The 16,757-nt window shown below is 28.9% G+C and overlaps 1 protein-coding gene and 1 long non-coding RNA gene across 4 annotated transcripts in view; both read right to left on the bottom strand.

Annotated features, from left to right (window-relative positions):
- The window catches only part of LOC136087378 (uncharacterized), an 8,503-nt gene extending 5,864 nt beyond the window's left edge, over window positions 1-2,639 (bottom strand). Inside the window, exon 1 of the long non-coding RNA XR_010641758.1 lies at window positions 2,005-2,639. This is a non-coding gene — a long non-coding RNA (uncharacterized LOC136087378). The remainder of the gene's footprint in view (window positions 1-2,004) is intronic.
- An 11,429-nt stretch (window positions 2,640-14,068) lies between these two features.
- The window catches only part of LOC100197779 (equilibrative nucleobase transporter 1), a 56,285-nt gene continuing 53,596 nt past the window's right edge, over window positions 14,069-16,757 (bottom strand). For 2 of the 3 annotated variants that reach the window (XM_065809986.1, XM_065809987.1), the window contains exon 12: window positions 14,069-14,317. In XM_065809986.1, the coding sequence (XP_065666058.1) occupies window positions 14,177-14,317 (141 nt within the window). In that variant the 3' untranslated portion in view covers window positions 14,069-14,176. The remainder of the gene's footprint in view (window positions 14,318-16,757) is intronic. The other variant, XM_065809988.1, reaches the window with a different exon arrangement.

Raw genomic sequence — 16,757 nt, forward strand, 5'->3', positions numbered from 1 at the left:
GATATGGAAATTCTTGTCTCAATATTTATGAAACTTGCATGTCAAGAATGTTTGCAACCATCTCTGTTATTATTAGGCGTTATTACTAATTGTTATTATTAATCTTTATTATGTAATCACGAAAATGTATACTATGGAACAGAAATAAATTAAAAAATAAAAAAATAAAATAAAATAAGCGAGAATGAAAAGTCTTGCAAAGGATTTGCATCCAATTTATTATTAAGCTGCATTTGTGGTTTTAAATTAGACTTTGAAACATCAAAAAATGTAGCAGGTTATGATATCAATAAAGGAGTGGTATATGCAATGAGAACACTCGGTCAAGGCTTATCTGGTCTACATCGGTTTACCATGTTAATGAATATGCCTAAAAGAATATGTAAAAAAAACTACAATGTTATTGCTCAGAAATTGACAATCCCAGCACAAACAGTTGCTAGTTATACTATGCATGAAGCTGCGCAAGAACTCCAAGAAGACAAATCTCTTAATGAGATAGTAGATACTGGAGTTTCAGTTGATGGAACATGGCAAAAAAGGGGATATAGTTCAAATAATGGTGTTACCACAGCATTGTCCATCACAATAGGGAAGGTTTTAGATGTTGAAGCATTATCTAGAAAATGTAAAATATGTGAAAGAATTCAAAATACCACTAATTCAAACCAGCAACCAGCAGAAAAAAACGCACACATTTGAATAAAAACTATGAAGGATCAGCTGGTGGGATGGAAACTGCTGGTGCGATAAAGATATCTAATCACGCTCTAAAGAAATATATCTTGCGATACACAGAATACTTAGGTGATGTTGATAGTAAAAGCTACACTACTGTCAAAGGAACATACAAGGATGTTGAAGTAATTAAACTGGATTGTATTGAACATTTTTCAAAAGCGCCTTGGATCTCGTAGTCGGCAATTAAAAAAACAAGTCAAGGGCTTAAATGGTAAAGGCCGTTTAACAAACGCTTCAATTGATCGTCTGCAAAATTATTTTGGGATTGCAATTAGGAAAAATTCTGGAACCTATTTCCTGTAGCATCTTCCATCAAAAATAATTGGCATTACCCGCATTGTCCCAAAGGTAAAGACAGTTGGTGTAGATACAATCGCGAGAAAGCTAATGGTACGAATGAGTTTAAACCAGGACTAGGTCTTTCTATTGATATTGTACTTAGATTGAAGCCTATTTATGTAGAACTTACTTCAGATGCTTACTTGAATCGATTACTTTCTGGATGCAATTACTTGAACCAGAGAAGAGTCGGACATAAAAAATCTGCAAACATAAAAAATCTGACAAATTTGAACAGAAAGAAGGAAGTTTGTATGGGGCTGGTGTTTATGATTAAAAACTAATAACAATATGCTTTTCTATATTATATATCTTTTATTACTGTTAGTTTATGTTTTTGATCTTAATTTTCTCTTATTTGTAATTTTTCTCAGAACGCAGGTTTTTAACCTCATGGTAGAAGTATCTTGAAAACCGTTTGACCGATTTATATGAAATTTTCAGGAAGTGTTCCTCTCATAAAGGTGTATACAATATTTTAAACAGAAAAAAATTTAGAAAACGCTTATAATTTTTGTGCTTAAAATGATAGCAAAAATTAAACATGGCTACCACCTGACAGAAAAGTTGTTAACAAAAACTGTCTGTTTATTGCATAGACCTATCTTTCATCAATAAACTGGGAAAAAATAGCTATTAATAACTTTCTTATCGACTGCACCCTTTGCCAGGTTGAAGGAACTAATTTCCCTTTTTTCCTTAGTTACCAGGTTACCCTGGCACCATGGTGCTATATTTAATGATAAAACTTTTTGATTTTTAATATAGTTTTATTTAAAACATATAACAACTTTGTAAATGCTTTGCTTTAGAAAATAGTTTTTTGAGGGACCTTCCCCCTTAAATAAAAAAGTCATTCTTTAATACCATAACGCTGTTTTAGTTTGGTTGTCATAAAAAATCATGAAAACCGTGTTTACAAACCTTTTTTTCTTGGATAATATACGTTGCTTATGACTTCGCGTGTATACCCCTATAATGAAAATATTAAAATAATTTGTTAGGAAACAGTTATGAAAGATACATACTATTAAAATCTAGAATAATTAAAGTATTTAATAAAATAATTTAACGTTGGTATTCCTCAAGACTCGACACCTTCAATCTTGAATCTCTCGAACGCCGTAGAATAAAATTTGACCTTATGGTGACACAAACTGTTTACAATCTTGTCGATCTACCTTTTTCTGAGTTTTATACATTTGCACTTTCTCACTACTCTACTAGATATCATACCCAAAAACTAATTTAAAGTAGCAAATGTTATAAAGGCACACGGAGATTATTCTTCTGCAAATAAGTTAGGATATAGAATTCTTTTGGCGATTATATTGTTTACCCAACCACGTTGTCTGTGTTTAAATCAAATTTAAAAAAGCTGCGCACTACATTAACTTATTTTGATTTTGCATGTACCACCATTCTTTATATATATATATATGTGTGTGTGTGTGTGTGTGTGTGTGTGTGTGTGTGTGTGTGTGTGTGTGTGTGTGTGTGTGTGTGTGTGTGTGTGTGTGTGTGTGTGTGTGTGTGTGTGTGTGTGTGTGTGTGTGTGTGTGTGTGTGTGTGTGATTAAGTTAATTAGAAAAAAGTAAATAAAAAGGAATTAGATTTTCGATTGTTAACTACTTATTTTTACCTTGAAAACTATTAAAAATTGGTCACTCATGATTATAATTTTCACTTATGTATTAGGTGCAATGTGTATTGCTAAACAATAAAAATGAAAATTAGCAGGTATTTTGTGAAATGTCGATGTGAAAAATATGACTCCGTGTAAAGTAAAATGGGGTAAATTCGCCACTTAAGAAATTTCATCACCAACTGATATCTACTTTTATAGGTCTGATGTCTACTTTTATATTATGACTGATGTCTACTTTTATATTATAACTTTACTCAGGAAAAAGATTTTTTATGATTTAAATTTTTATTAGAAGTAAAACAAATTTCTTATCGATCTAATTCAAACTATACTTAAGACTTGACTTGAGAGTTAATTGACAAAAACAATCTTCAAAAACACAGAAAATTTAAAATACTCTTAAAAATGTAATTATTTATTTCTGTCAAAAGTTCAAAAGACTGTACGAAATTTTTCGAAAAATTCGTGTTGTTTTTTTCTTTCTAATTTTGATTGGTTCCAAAATTATTCTGCTAATACTAAACGTATAACGCGTTACGGAAGGTGAATTTGCGCATGTACATTGTTGTACATTGCAATTGTGTATTGTATTTATGTATTGCGGACCGCAATACACAAACTGTACATTGCAGTTGTGTATTGCGGACCGCAATAGCAATTTGAGTTACGGAAGAAAATAATGCAAAATTTTGTTTTCCGGTGAACAACCGTACGTCAAACCATGTAAACTTATCGACGGACTATTGGTCATTGGTATTTGTTAAAAAATATATGTTTATGTAGGATATTTTATTGTAGTTTATTTCTTAATAATAAAAATAAACGGTTGAATCTAATTTGTTTGAAACGTTTGATAATTCTCTTTTTTTTAATATGATAAATTGCTTAATTTTAGCCACCTATTTTATAAGTTTTGAAAAATTATTTCATCAAGGTTTTCTTGAGTTTCTAATATGTACAAAGTGCATTGATTTACCGCTAAGTCATATTTTTAATAGCAATGAGTCTAGCATTCGATATGATCAAGACAAACTTCAGGTAGTATGTAGAAAACGTTTAAAGGGCTTAAGGAAATAACGGTAGCAGCAAAATTGCTTCAGTCACAATACTTGCCTACTGTGATCTCTTTGGAACATTCCTGGCTGTTCATAATTTATTCCAAGGCCGTTTATTGATGAAAAGAAATAACTATTCCATTTTTTTAGATAAACTTTAAACTAAAGTCATTTAAAAGTCAAGCGCAACATTTGTCATACGATGCATTTACGGCAGTAATCATAAAAGTTGTTAGCCGGAAGGATAAGCACAATTCAAAAAAACTTTACGAAAGGATATTGATAATGAGAAATTATTTTTTTCGTACTGAATTCACAAAACACACAGTATGCAAAAAAAAAAATTAATTGCACACTTTAAAAAAAATCATATTTTTAAAGATTACAACAAAAGAATGAGTTTTTTGTTAAAAATTTTTTAGATATCCTTTCAAATATTGTTTTAACAATTTGTTTGTGTATTGGTGAATTAATTGCTTTTCAAACCTATTGAATTTTACACAGTTGATCTAATGGTGCATATATTTGACTGCAAAAAAAAAAAAAAAAATCGTACAGTTCAAAAATAATGTCAAAATTGATCAAATTCCATAGAAACTAATATTGAGTGGGGTCTCCTTTGGCCTTGGTGACCTCAACTAGACTATTTGGCATTGAGTTGACCAAATTTTGGATCTCTTGTTGTTACATTGTGCTCATTATAGCTCATTAAAGCTCATTATAGCTTTTCTCAAGTCGTCTTTGCGTCAAAGTGCTCTGTTGCCAATTTTTCTGTTCAAAATATACTACAAATTTTCTATTGGATTCACGTCCGGACTTTGAGATGGCCAGTCCAAATATTGATTTTATTTGTGTCAAAGTATACCTTCGTTTTCTTATCGGTATGTTTTGGGTTGTTATCCTGCGGGAGTATGAAATCGATTCCAATTTTCAATATTTAAGTAGACAGTTACCAGTTAGCTTTGAGATTTTCGCAATACATTAAAGCATTAATTTTGCCATCAATAAATGTAAATTTCCAAACTCCTTTTCGACTCATACTACCCCAAACCATCAAATTCCTACTTCATGCTTAACACTTTCTCGCAAATAATTCAATCTATAAACTTTTACTTATTTTCCACACTTTCTGGACTCCAATCAGACAATGTTGTATTTTGACTCACAGAATTTTTTTCCAATATAATATCGGCATTTTTTCGTACTTCTTTGCGACTTCCAATCGACGCTTTATTTGTTTAAAAGTTAAAAAAAGTTTTTTTTCACACTACTTTATATCCTTTTTCTCTAATTCGATTTCTGATTGTTTGAGGAGTCACTGTGATGTTGTGATCTTCTTGAATTTTTTAAGCTTATTTAGCTGCTAAAACAAATCTATTTTTCTTTACATTAATGATGATATTTCGATCAATTACACTGGTGGTCTTGCATTTTTTTCCTCTACCAGCCACACTAGCAGCGACTCCAATCAGATTATGCTTCTTAGCAATTAAGAAAACGAAGGTATACTTTAACACAAATATAATCAATGTTTTGAAACGACCGTCTCAAAGTCCTGCGTTAAATCCAATAGAAAATTTGTGGTACAATTTAGACAGAAAAACCAAACATTTAGATGCAAAGATGTCTTGAAAGAAGCTATAACGAGTGCATGGGATAATATAACAAGAAGACCCGAAATTTGGACAACCCAATGTCAAATCGTCTAGCTGAGGCCATCAAGGTCAAAGGAGGCCCCCACTCAATATTAATTCTATGGAGTTTGACCAATTTTACATTATTTTTGAACTGTACGATTATTTTTTTGCAGTCAATTATATGCACCATTAGGTCAATTGTGTAAAATTCAATAGGTTTGAAAAGCAATTAACTCACCAATACACAAACAAATTGTTAAAACATTACTTGATAAGATATCTAAGAAAAAATTTAAAAAATTTTAACGGAAAGCTCATTTTTTTGATGCAATCTTTAAAATTACGATTTTTTTTTTAAGTGCTCGATTATTTTTTTTTTGCATACTGTATATATATAGTATAGAGGGGTGTTGAAAAGTTAGGTCATGCGGACTATAAAAAATAAATTATTCTTTAATTATTTTTTTACCTCGCTTTGGCCTCATCAAGTTTTCAAAAAAAAACTTTTTTTTTAAACTGCTTAATATACCGTAAAAAAATAAAAAAAACTGGGTACTACTTTAACGAATGTTTATATTATTTAAAAGACATTTACCAAAAATTATCATTGCAGGTTTATTTTCATCCTTTTGCACCAGACCTATAACCAATGTTGACACTTTATACCGGTTGCAACCAATCAACCAATGAAATCCAGTTTTTTTGGCGGTGGGTCTTCTAATGAAGATAGAACTCTGATTTTTTTATGTAAGCTTAAATAATTTAAAGAAATATAATGATCAAAAGCTTATTTTGATTAACTCCCCGAAAAAGAAGGGGGGATGCCTTTCTTAACCCTTTTTTCTCAAACCCGACAAACTTCGCAATGCCCTTTGGAAGGAAAATGCCTCCAAAAAAATATAGTATACTGCTGTAACGTAAAAACTTCTCAAGGTAGCGGATTCAATTAAATTGGACTAACAGAGAATACTTTTACAGACCGTTGGTATAAACACAAAAACACATTCTAATACAAAAGCAAAGCAAATTCAACAGAGCTTTCCAAGTTTATGTGAGAAATCAAAAAAAAGGGATATACAAGTTCTATTATAACATAGAAAATCATCGACAAAGTGCAACCGTTTAAAACCGGAGGGAAATCATGCAACCTTTCCCTAACTGAAAAGTATCACATACTAACATCAAAAATAAAATTATTAAACAAAAGAATTGAGCTGGTATCAAATATTGCCATGAAAACAAATTTTTTATAAACAATTTCAACGTCATCAAAGCGGACACAGCAAAGTATTTTTGTAATTAAATTTTTTTGTCGTTAAAATTAAACTTGCAACAAAACAAAAATTCAAATTTTGGGCTGAGAAAAAAGAAAACAATAACGAAAATTTTTAACTAGCTCTAGTTTCTGAGATATACGATGGCAATAAATTTTTATTTCAGTTAATTTGCAACAGATCAATATGACATATAATTTACATATTCTAATAATATTTAAAGTACATTTGGTTTTTTTATTACAAATATATTCTAACAGTTTTAAACAAAGAAATCATGATCATCAAGCTAGTCTAGTAATTACAGTTTTATTTTCTCCATTAACAGTGTTATGCCTAAGTATTACTTGGTTTATAAAAAAATAGTCCTTTCACGTGAAGCAGTATGGCACAAAGCATGAAATGAACCAAAAAAGAAGAAAGAAATCAAATAATAACTGTACTTTCTTCTTTAATGCCTATTTTGAAACCCTATACTCGGATCGGCTCGGATTAACTAATAGTAAAAAGTTATATCATTGTAGTAAATTGAATAATCGCCATTTTATATATAGAATATTAGATTAGATTTTGTTGCATAAAAGTATGGTTTTTTAAATGAACTTTTTAAATGTTTTTTTAAAAGAATTAGTTTTTCGCAAATGTTTTTATAAATTATGATAGTTATTTCTCACTTTTATATACAATTTCTCTTCTTTTGAGACCCAACATACTTTTAAAGACCTATTTTTTTGATAATATTAAGGACTCGTCTAATCCTTTACGATCAAATATAAAGGTCAAGATATTGTTGTATATATATATATATATATATATATATATATATATATATATATATATATATATATATATATATATATATATATATATATATATATAGATATATACACACACACACACACACACACACACACACACACACACAGATATATATATATATATATATATATATATATATATATATATATATATATATATATATATATATATATATATATATATATATATATATATATATATATATATATATATATATATATATATATATATATACCCTTAAAAAAAGGCCAGATAAAAACATTTGGCTTAAATTAATGAAATTGTCATATTCATAGTGTTAATTGCGCAAAAGTTTCCGTAACAGCAGTTAATGAACTTTATACTTTTATGTTTAAATATCGGCTCTTTAAAATGGTCTGTTTAAAAAGTAAAGTATTATATTCATACAAATTCAAAACAAAAAAAAAAACGAAAGCTAAAACATAAAAATTCCTTTTTAAGTCTCAATACAGTCACCCTAATTAAAGAAAAAATCGTTATTCAAAAATGAAAAAAAATTTAAGCTCATACTGACTTCTGTTATTTATAATTTTTATAACTTATTTATATATAATTAATTTCATTCACTGCTGACTACTTTTATATATATATAAAAAAAATATATATGTATAAAAAGAAAATATTGAAATTAAAAAAAAATTTAGTTTAAATATTATGAAAATGTATCAAATTTTTAAATTTAGAATGAAACTTTAAAGAAACTTAGATTTTTAAATTTTACTGTTTAAAAGTAGCACTCTTCTGGATTTCATTAGAGCAAATTCAAGTCTCATTTTTTTTTTAACTAGTTTTTTTGCTCTCAATACAAATAATCAAAGGTTCAATCAGTTTTTCTTGATGTTTGATGGTAAACAGCTTTTAATCAAATTTAGTTTGGAAATAGATTATTCGCCTTGACAGACAGCTACTGGAACTGTTAGCAAGATTCTCAATGCAATACAAGTATTGGGGAATATTTCTTCACGAGCATGTGTGAATACAAATGTTAGAATATCGGGTGGAATTTTTCATTGGTTTCTTGTGACAACAAACAATGTTTAGTCATCAATTCTGCACCAGAAATATCTTTTCGTTAGGTTGGTTAAAATTTCTTCCAACAAATTACCATTTTCTCTCAACAAATCTTCACTTATGTCTAAAATATTTGGAAATTCAAATAAGAACTGAAACAGAGACATGATTGTTCTAAAGTCTGTAAAAGGCACTTTCATAGATTTAATAGTAAGAATAAAAATAATATGAAAGAATTTTTTGATTATTGATCTTTAATCTAGAATCCAGATAGATACAGGAAATTGGTTTTCCTTCCTGACTCTTACAGTTGGCAGATCAGTAAATTTAAACGTTAAACGCGAAGTTGTAGCCAAATTTTGTGCTGTGATAACCTACTCACCAAATTAAGTTCTGATTGTAAGGGGATTCCAAAAATGTTAAATTGGATTTTAATACTTTATATATTTTGACATTGAAGTTTTAAAATCCACTTTTTAAAAGGATTTCCTCCCTAGTGGCACGAGCCACTAACTGAATAGTTTTTTTTTGTGTGAATATTTTTGCTTTAATAACGCATTTTGTTTGGATTATACCCTGCTTTGAAAACATAATACTCCAGAATTGATCTAAATTCTGCCATTAGCTCAACTATTATTAGAAAATTTCCAATTGTTTTCGTCATAGGGTTTATCTGACGATTCTCTAAATGCCATGTTTTGTGATGCCATCGTAATGATTATGGAAGTTATCCTTTTTAAAGTATTATTCCATTGATCAATTTTATTCAAAACGTGCTTTTCCGTTAAAAAATCAATAGTTTATGAACTTCTCAGTCTTTTTCCAAAGGAGATATCTGTATAGTTGAATAGGTTACAACAAAAACAAAATATTTTCTTCAATTTTTTTGAGAAAAATTAGTCATGATTTAGGATGACTTTTACCGTTCAAAATTCTTCGGAAAAAAAAAAGAAGCGCAAATTGAACCATTCTTGCAATTTCTTGGGTAGCCAGTTTACAGAATCTTTCATAACTATTTCTTGAATATTATGGTGTGAATGGCCAATCAGAAATTTCTCCCCGTGTACAAAAGGAAAGCAAGCTAGTTACATTCGCAGGAAGAGTGTTTTGAAGTTGGCTTACCATCGATGGCTCTTCCACTTTTGCTCTATTTTCTATTTTGGCTCAACTTTTTACCTTCTATCTCAACTTCATATTTTTTGATTTCGTTTGAATTGATTTCATATGGCAAAGTATTTAATTTAGAATCATTGCCAGATTGTAAGGTGTTTCTGAACTCAAAAAAGTATCTAGTTTAGTCTGGTTTTTATCACATCCATGCTGTTTTTTCAGCCGTTTTGGATGATATTGAAAAGCGGACAAAATTAAGCAAAAAAGAATTCAGGAATTTTCTATATCGACACTTTCATAAGAAAATTGTTTACAAAATCTAAATATTGAAATACCGATGTAACTTTGAATATATAAAAAGAATGGTCAAATATTATCGGAACGAAGTATTTTTTTGGCAGTAATTTATTTACTGTTGATCCTAGAAATTCACCACCTGTGTGCATTGTACTCTTCGCACACGCCACCAGCTGGCACTGTATATATATATATATATATATATATATATATATATATATATATATATATATATATATATATATATATATATATATATATATATATATATATATATATATATATATATGTATATATATATATATATATATATATATATATATATATATATATATATATATATATATATATATATATATATATATATATATATATATATATATAGCATCGGACAAAACGAGTGCAACCAAATAATGCTAATTTAGTTTCTTTATATAAAAGTGCTGCATTTTTTCAATTTAGAGAAATAACTATGTAACTGATTAGAGACAAAGTTCTTCAAGTTTTATTCATCACAAAGTTCATTATTTGTACACGAAAATTAATAAATTAATCAAAAGTATTAAAAAAAGTTGATTTCATTCTGGACAAAACAAGTGCAACTCGACAAAATGTTGACCAAGCTGTATTTCGCTAACAATATTTCGTGGCGAATCCTTTGTTGTCGATCACAGCCTTGCATCTTCGAGACATAGATTCGATCAGGTGATTAATGAAACTTTGTGGAATCGCTGCCCAGGCCTTTTGGATTTGTTCAAACAGTTGATCCTTATTACGAACACCTTCACGATTAATTCTGCGGTTGACGATCTCCCACATGTTCTCGATAGGGTTGAGATCCGGAGATTGAGGCAGCCAATCCATCACCGATAGATGGTTGTCTTGAAACCACTGCTTGACTACTTTTGCAGTGTGTTTCGGATCGTTGTCTTGCTGAAAAACCCATTTTATTGGCATATTCCATTTAGCATGAGGTAACATAACATCTTTCAGGATATTTTTATATATGAAACGGTCCATTATTCCATCGTTTTGATATATTGGACCTAGACCGTTAGCAGAAAAACACCCCCAGACCATTACATTGCCTCCACCATGCTTATTGCATTATTGGTCTAATGGCAGTAACGTAAATCGAGGCGTTTTCCGGCCGGTCGATGTACACGGCAAATGTCATCGCTCCCAATGATGTTGAACTTCGATTCATCACTGAACAGGATAGTTCGCCATTTCTGCACATTCCAGTCAATATGAGATGTAGCAAACAGGAGTCTTTTCTTCTGGTTTTTTAGTGAAATCAGCGGTTTCTTTGCAGGGCGTCGAGAAAACAATCCGGCTTCAACAGCACGTCGTCTGATTGTTTGGTCCGATAGAGGCAGCTCTAATTGCTTTTGTATCTCGACTGATGATATCCAGGAATCCTTCTTAACGGATCTGACGATCATAGAATCCTCTCTAGAAGTGGTGGAACGCGGTCTTCCACCTTTGTTATCTACTGCCAACTTTCCCGTAGAACGATATTAGGAACATAGTCTTGATACGGTCCATTTTTTCACGCGATATTTATCACAAATACTTTTTTGTGACATTCCACTTACGTAATTGCCAATAATTTTTTTTCTTAGTTCCAATCCACGACTGCCGGGAGCCATTTTTGCACTTGAAGTCATAAAAATAATAAAAATAAATAATCACGCTTCTCAAGGCTTACCGTGTTACATTTACCTTGAGATGATACAATAATGCTCTGTGGAACACAACGTCTTGGTTGGATGTGGACTGTATTGATGTAATGAATCACTTGTTGTATTTCACTTCCTGTATTGATGTTCTTCGATAAAACACTTTGATAAAACTCACTTTGATAAACTGTCTTGATAATACTGACTGATTGACTTCCATATACTGACTGAATTACATGTCGATTTACATGTCTCTTATATAGTAAAAAGAACCTGTTCTGGAAGATTCTAAATGCTTCTTTTCGATGCTTTTGGAAGCTTCTGGATGCTTCCAGATGCTTCTTCTGGAAACTTCTGGATAATTCTGCATGCTTCTGGAAACTTCTAGAAACTTCTGGATACTTCCTTTAATTATTAAAAAACTTCCGTGACGTTGACACGGACCAGACTTGAAACAAACCAAAAAAGTTGCACTTGTTTTGTCTGCTGCAAAATGGCACTTGTCAACGAAATTCTGCCTGTGTGCTGTCACCTGTCAGCTGATTGCTCATGTCAGTGCATGCTATGACTCCAGACTCCTGAACTGTTTGCTGTGGTAGTATAGTTCGTTTCGTTTAAAGACATGTAAAATTAGGATCACTTCTTAGCATTGTTCGATGTTGGTTGCAAATGTTTTGTCCAATACTGTATATATATATATATATATATATATATATATATATATATATATATATATATATATATATATATATATATATATATATATATATATATACATATATATATATAAATATATAAATATATAAATTATGTTAGTGTATTCTACAAACAGAGTGCTCAATGTTCTTAAAGAACAGAGCAATAATAAATTAGTAAAAACACTTATCTAATTTTTTCTTTCTTCTACACAGTGTTTCTCCATCAGTAGGTTCATTAGGAAAAATGTCTAAACATTAAAAAATTTTCAAATTATAGAAAAAATTATTTCACAGGAAGTTGGGAATTGTTATAATTAATAACTGTATTGTAATAATAACTGAATTGTAATAATGTAATAACTGTAGTATTTTGCAACCAGGAAGTTGCATTAACTACATTAGATAATTAAAAATTCATGAAAAGAATTCTTTAGAATTTGGATAAATATGGACTGGTCAATTGTTTTTATAGTTTTTTAAAAGGAACTTATTTCCATGTCTGCATTTAGAAATTAATTCTGATTTTTTATTCAGTAAGTTTTTTTGGTCTAAATGAGTAATAATTTTAAATTTTTCTTGTAAACAAAATTAAATAAGTGTTTTTACTAATTTATATATATATATATATATATATATATATATATATATATATATATATATATATATGTAAATTATGTTAGTGTATTTTTCAAATAGAGTGCTCAATGTTCTTAAAGAACAGAGCAATAATAAATTAGTGAAAAACACCTATCTAACTTTTTCTTCTACTTAAAGTTTCACTGGATCATCAGGAAGAGAACTCTTCCTGATTATCCAGCAACGGTGAAACTTCAAGTAGAAGAAAAAGTTAGATAAGTGTTTTTTACTAATTTATATATATATATATATATATATATATATATATATATATATATATATATATATATATATATACATACACACAGTGTCTCAAAAAATTATCCGACTATACAATTTTTTACAAAAATATAAATAATTACCCTCTAAATTATACTAAAAACAATAAACAACAGTAACTATTTTGTCTGTCATTTTCATTTTATAAGGAATAGGTTATTTAGCGTGCATGTTTTTTGATTCATGCTAAAGTTCAGGCGCGAATCTAGGATCTTGTATAGGTGTAGCTAAAATTTGTAAAATTACGTCATAATCGCAACTATTTAATAAGTCGGCTAGTCTACGTCAAAAAGACGTCCAACAACTACGTCATGTAGACGCTGACAGACAGTTTTTTTTTTACACACAGATATATAGGAAAGAATTTAGAAATGGAGAGCTAACCTTAGGCAGTATTACAACTTACATTTGAAGTGCAAATTCCTATGGCTTACCTTCTAGATAACTAAATCCAATGGGCGTGCATGGGCGTGTAAGTGTTAAAATTATTTTAACATCTTTTTCTATACATATATAATGGAATCTGAATTGACAAGCACTGCTTGCTATTTCGGATTTTTTAGTGTTTTTATAACTTATTTGATAAGTAAAATATATTTTCTGTTCTGTAAATTATTAAATTTTTATTCAGCTCATCGACCTCTACTAAAGTAAGTAAAAATGTTTTCAAAATTCCGAAGTTTAAACATCATAACCTTAATTCTAAGAAAAAACGTCCGAAGTGCTCACGTCTTTAAAAAATCATACGTCATCTTTCGCCTTTTGTAAGTTTTGTTTTATAAAAATTGTTTCTGCAATGAATAAAAACTAAATAACAGCGATTTATTTTATTATTTTATTGTCTCACACATTCAAAACGAAATTACATTAATTTTGCTATTGTTAATTTTATAACATAATTAAAAACATTAAAACTGTTTCAAATGACTTTACTCTTCGATTGCAACACTGTGCTTTATTGTTGATACTGAAGATTTGTTTGAAAAAGATTCTTTTTTACGACAATACAACCAAACATATAATGGGTATGCGTTGCCCAATGACACTAATAAGAGCAGTATGAGATTTGACTAAAGTAAACATTTTATATTTTTAAAAATATGCTAGAACTTAAAGATTTTAAAACTACTATAAATTATTCCACAAAAAGATAATACGTATCTGAAAAAATAATACCATCCAAAGAAACAACAACAAAATTAGGGTTTGCAATCCCGGGATTCGCATGATTAAAAAAAACCATATTTTATAAGTAAAGATTTGGAAATATTTTGATAAGCTTTTATTAATCTGTCATATAAAAAAAAGCGTAAACAAAGATAAATAAAATTTAATTCATACAGCGCAAAGTTTTCTTAATTGATTTAAAACAAATTTTAATCAACCTATTTATGGTGACAATTGTTTACACTGGCACGCATATTCAAAGATTGTTAGAAAGCAATTTTAAATAAAGTTTCTTAACAACAATACCGTAAAACTGGGTAACATTGTAGCAATTTAACTTTTTGAATAAAAAAAATATTTTCCTGAAGCTATTTTGATGTTAAAAATTATGCATAAGTAATATAGGGGAGAAGTAATGTTTTAGTTTTTAAAGTTGTTAAGTCTTTATGGTATGTTATTCAATGTACCTATCAGTAAGTAACATTATTTTGTAAACTGCAATCTATAGGCTCCTTACTTTATTAAATAAAATGATCAAAAAACCAATTTGATACTAAAAATAAAGCGATCGTTTCCTATTGGCAAGTATGGGGTAAGTTAATACAACATTTGTGGGAGGCCCTAAAACTGTATAATAGTACTTTATTGTGTCATAAATAATTCTAAAAATCAAATTTTAAGAGATTTATGTAAATATAACACTAGAAAAACCAACTTCGATACAATAAATGTCATTCTTAAGAGTCAATAAACAATGGCTTTACTGACTCTTAAGAATGACATTTAAAACTATATACTATCTGCATTTCTTTAATATGATTCGGACCATTGCGGACCAATGGATGCATTATTTGGGTTATAATTATCGATTTGTTTGTCTTTCAAGTAAAAATCTGTCTTTACTCTAAGTTTTACACTTTTTATTTACTGTTTTAATGATGTTTATAGTTTGTATCAAAGAACGCCATTGGTGGGGTACCTTGATACAAATTTCTAATTTTACTTAAAATAGTCTCACAAGTTTAAGGTTAAACTTGTGAGACTTTTTAAAATGAAAGATAAAGTGAAGTCAACTTGATTTTATCCCTCAGATGCTGTTTCTGTTTCACTGTCATAATACGCACAAATAGATTTTCTTAGTTCAATTTTAAGTAGTTTTTGCTTAGATTCTTGTTTGTATTTTATCTCGTATTCTTCTTATCAACATTTATGTTTTTCAGAAACAGTAGTAACACTATGGTTTGAATGGGAGTAAAAGTTGTCACATTAGTACTTTTATTCCATTTTGTTTCACAACATATAATAACACTCAAATTAACAAAGTCTCAAAACTAACTTTATCAAGCCAACAAAAATTAGTGCTATTGAAGCAAGAGCTTTTTGAACCATACTTTCTTCATGAGTCGTATAAAAAATTAAAAAACTGTGTTTAGTGGAAAAACTTCAACAATGCTTCCACGAAACTTCACAAAGAAACCTTATTGCTGTTTATTATTCTCGCAGGATACTTCAATTCATGTTTCATAACAACATTTTTATGTCCAGGTCATCATGCAAATTGGTTCCATCATAATTCCAAATTTTACAAGGTGGAATTGGTGAACTGTGAAATTCTATTGGTGAACTGTGAAATTCTATTGGTCAACTGTGAAATTCTATTGGTCAACTGTGATTGCTTCATAAAATTTAAAAACTAGTCAATACCAGTTATATTGTTAGAAAAGAGTTTTACTACAAAATTTTGCGATTTTGAATAATCAGCAACTAATATCTTGACATCAAGTTTAATGGAAATCCCCAATTAGACATAACTGTGACTTTATTTGAAAACAAATGCTTTAATGCACTTTTTATGCTTTGAATTTATTTTATTATTGATACTACTTCATGGATTACTAAACATTTTTGATGCTTGACAAGTAGATATTTCTTTAAAAATTTTTTTTACACTCTTTTAAAATAATAGTGTTAGAAAAAGTATTGAGTGTACATTTTCCAATATTATGTTTATTATATTTACCATTCATTATACTTAAAAAAATATATAAACTTAAGTAACACAACAAACTATGCAATTTATAATTGTGAAAAAAAAAGTGCAATTCATTAAACTTACTTCTAAATTTAATAAAGTAAAACTTATAGTTTGCAATCACATAATTGTTACATTAGTCAATTATTGTGTACTAATTAAGTTTCTTTAAAGCTAATAAAAATATATAGTTTCATAAAATTTCATAAAATTATAAAAACAACAAACAAAAAAATAATTCAGCTCGAAAATAAATAATTTTTTTCAATAATACACTTAAAAAAAAGTTAAAATCTTAAATAAAGTTTTTA

Source organism: Hydra vulgaris, chromosome 11, assembly GCF_038396675.1.
Source record: "Hydra vulgaris chromosome 11, alternate assembly HydraT2T_AEP".
NCBI lineage: Eukaryota > Metazoa > Cnidaria > Hydrozoa > Anthoathecata > Hydridae > Hydra > Hydra vulgaris.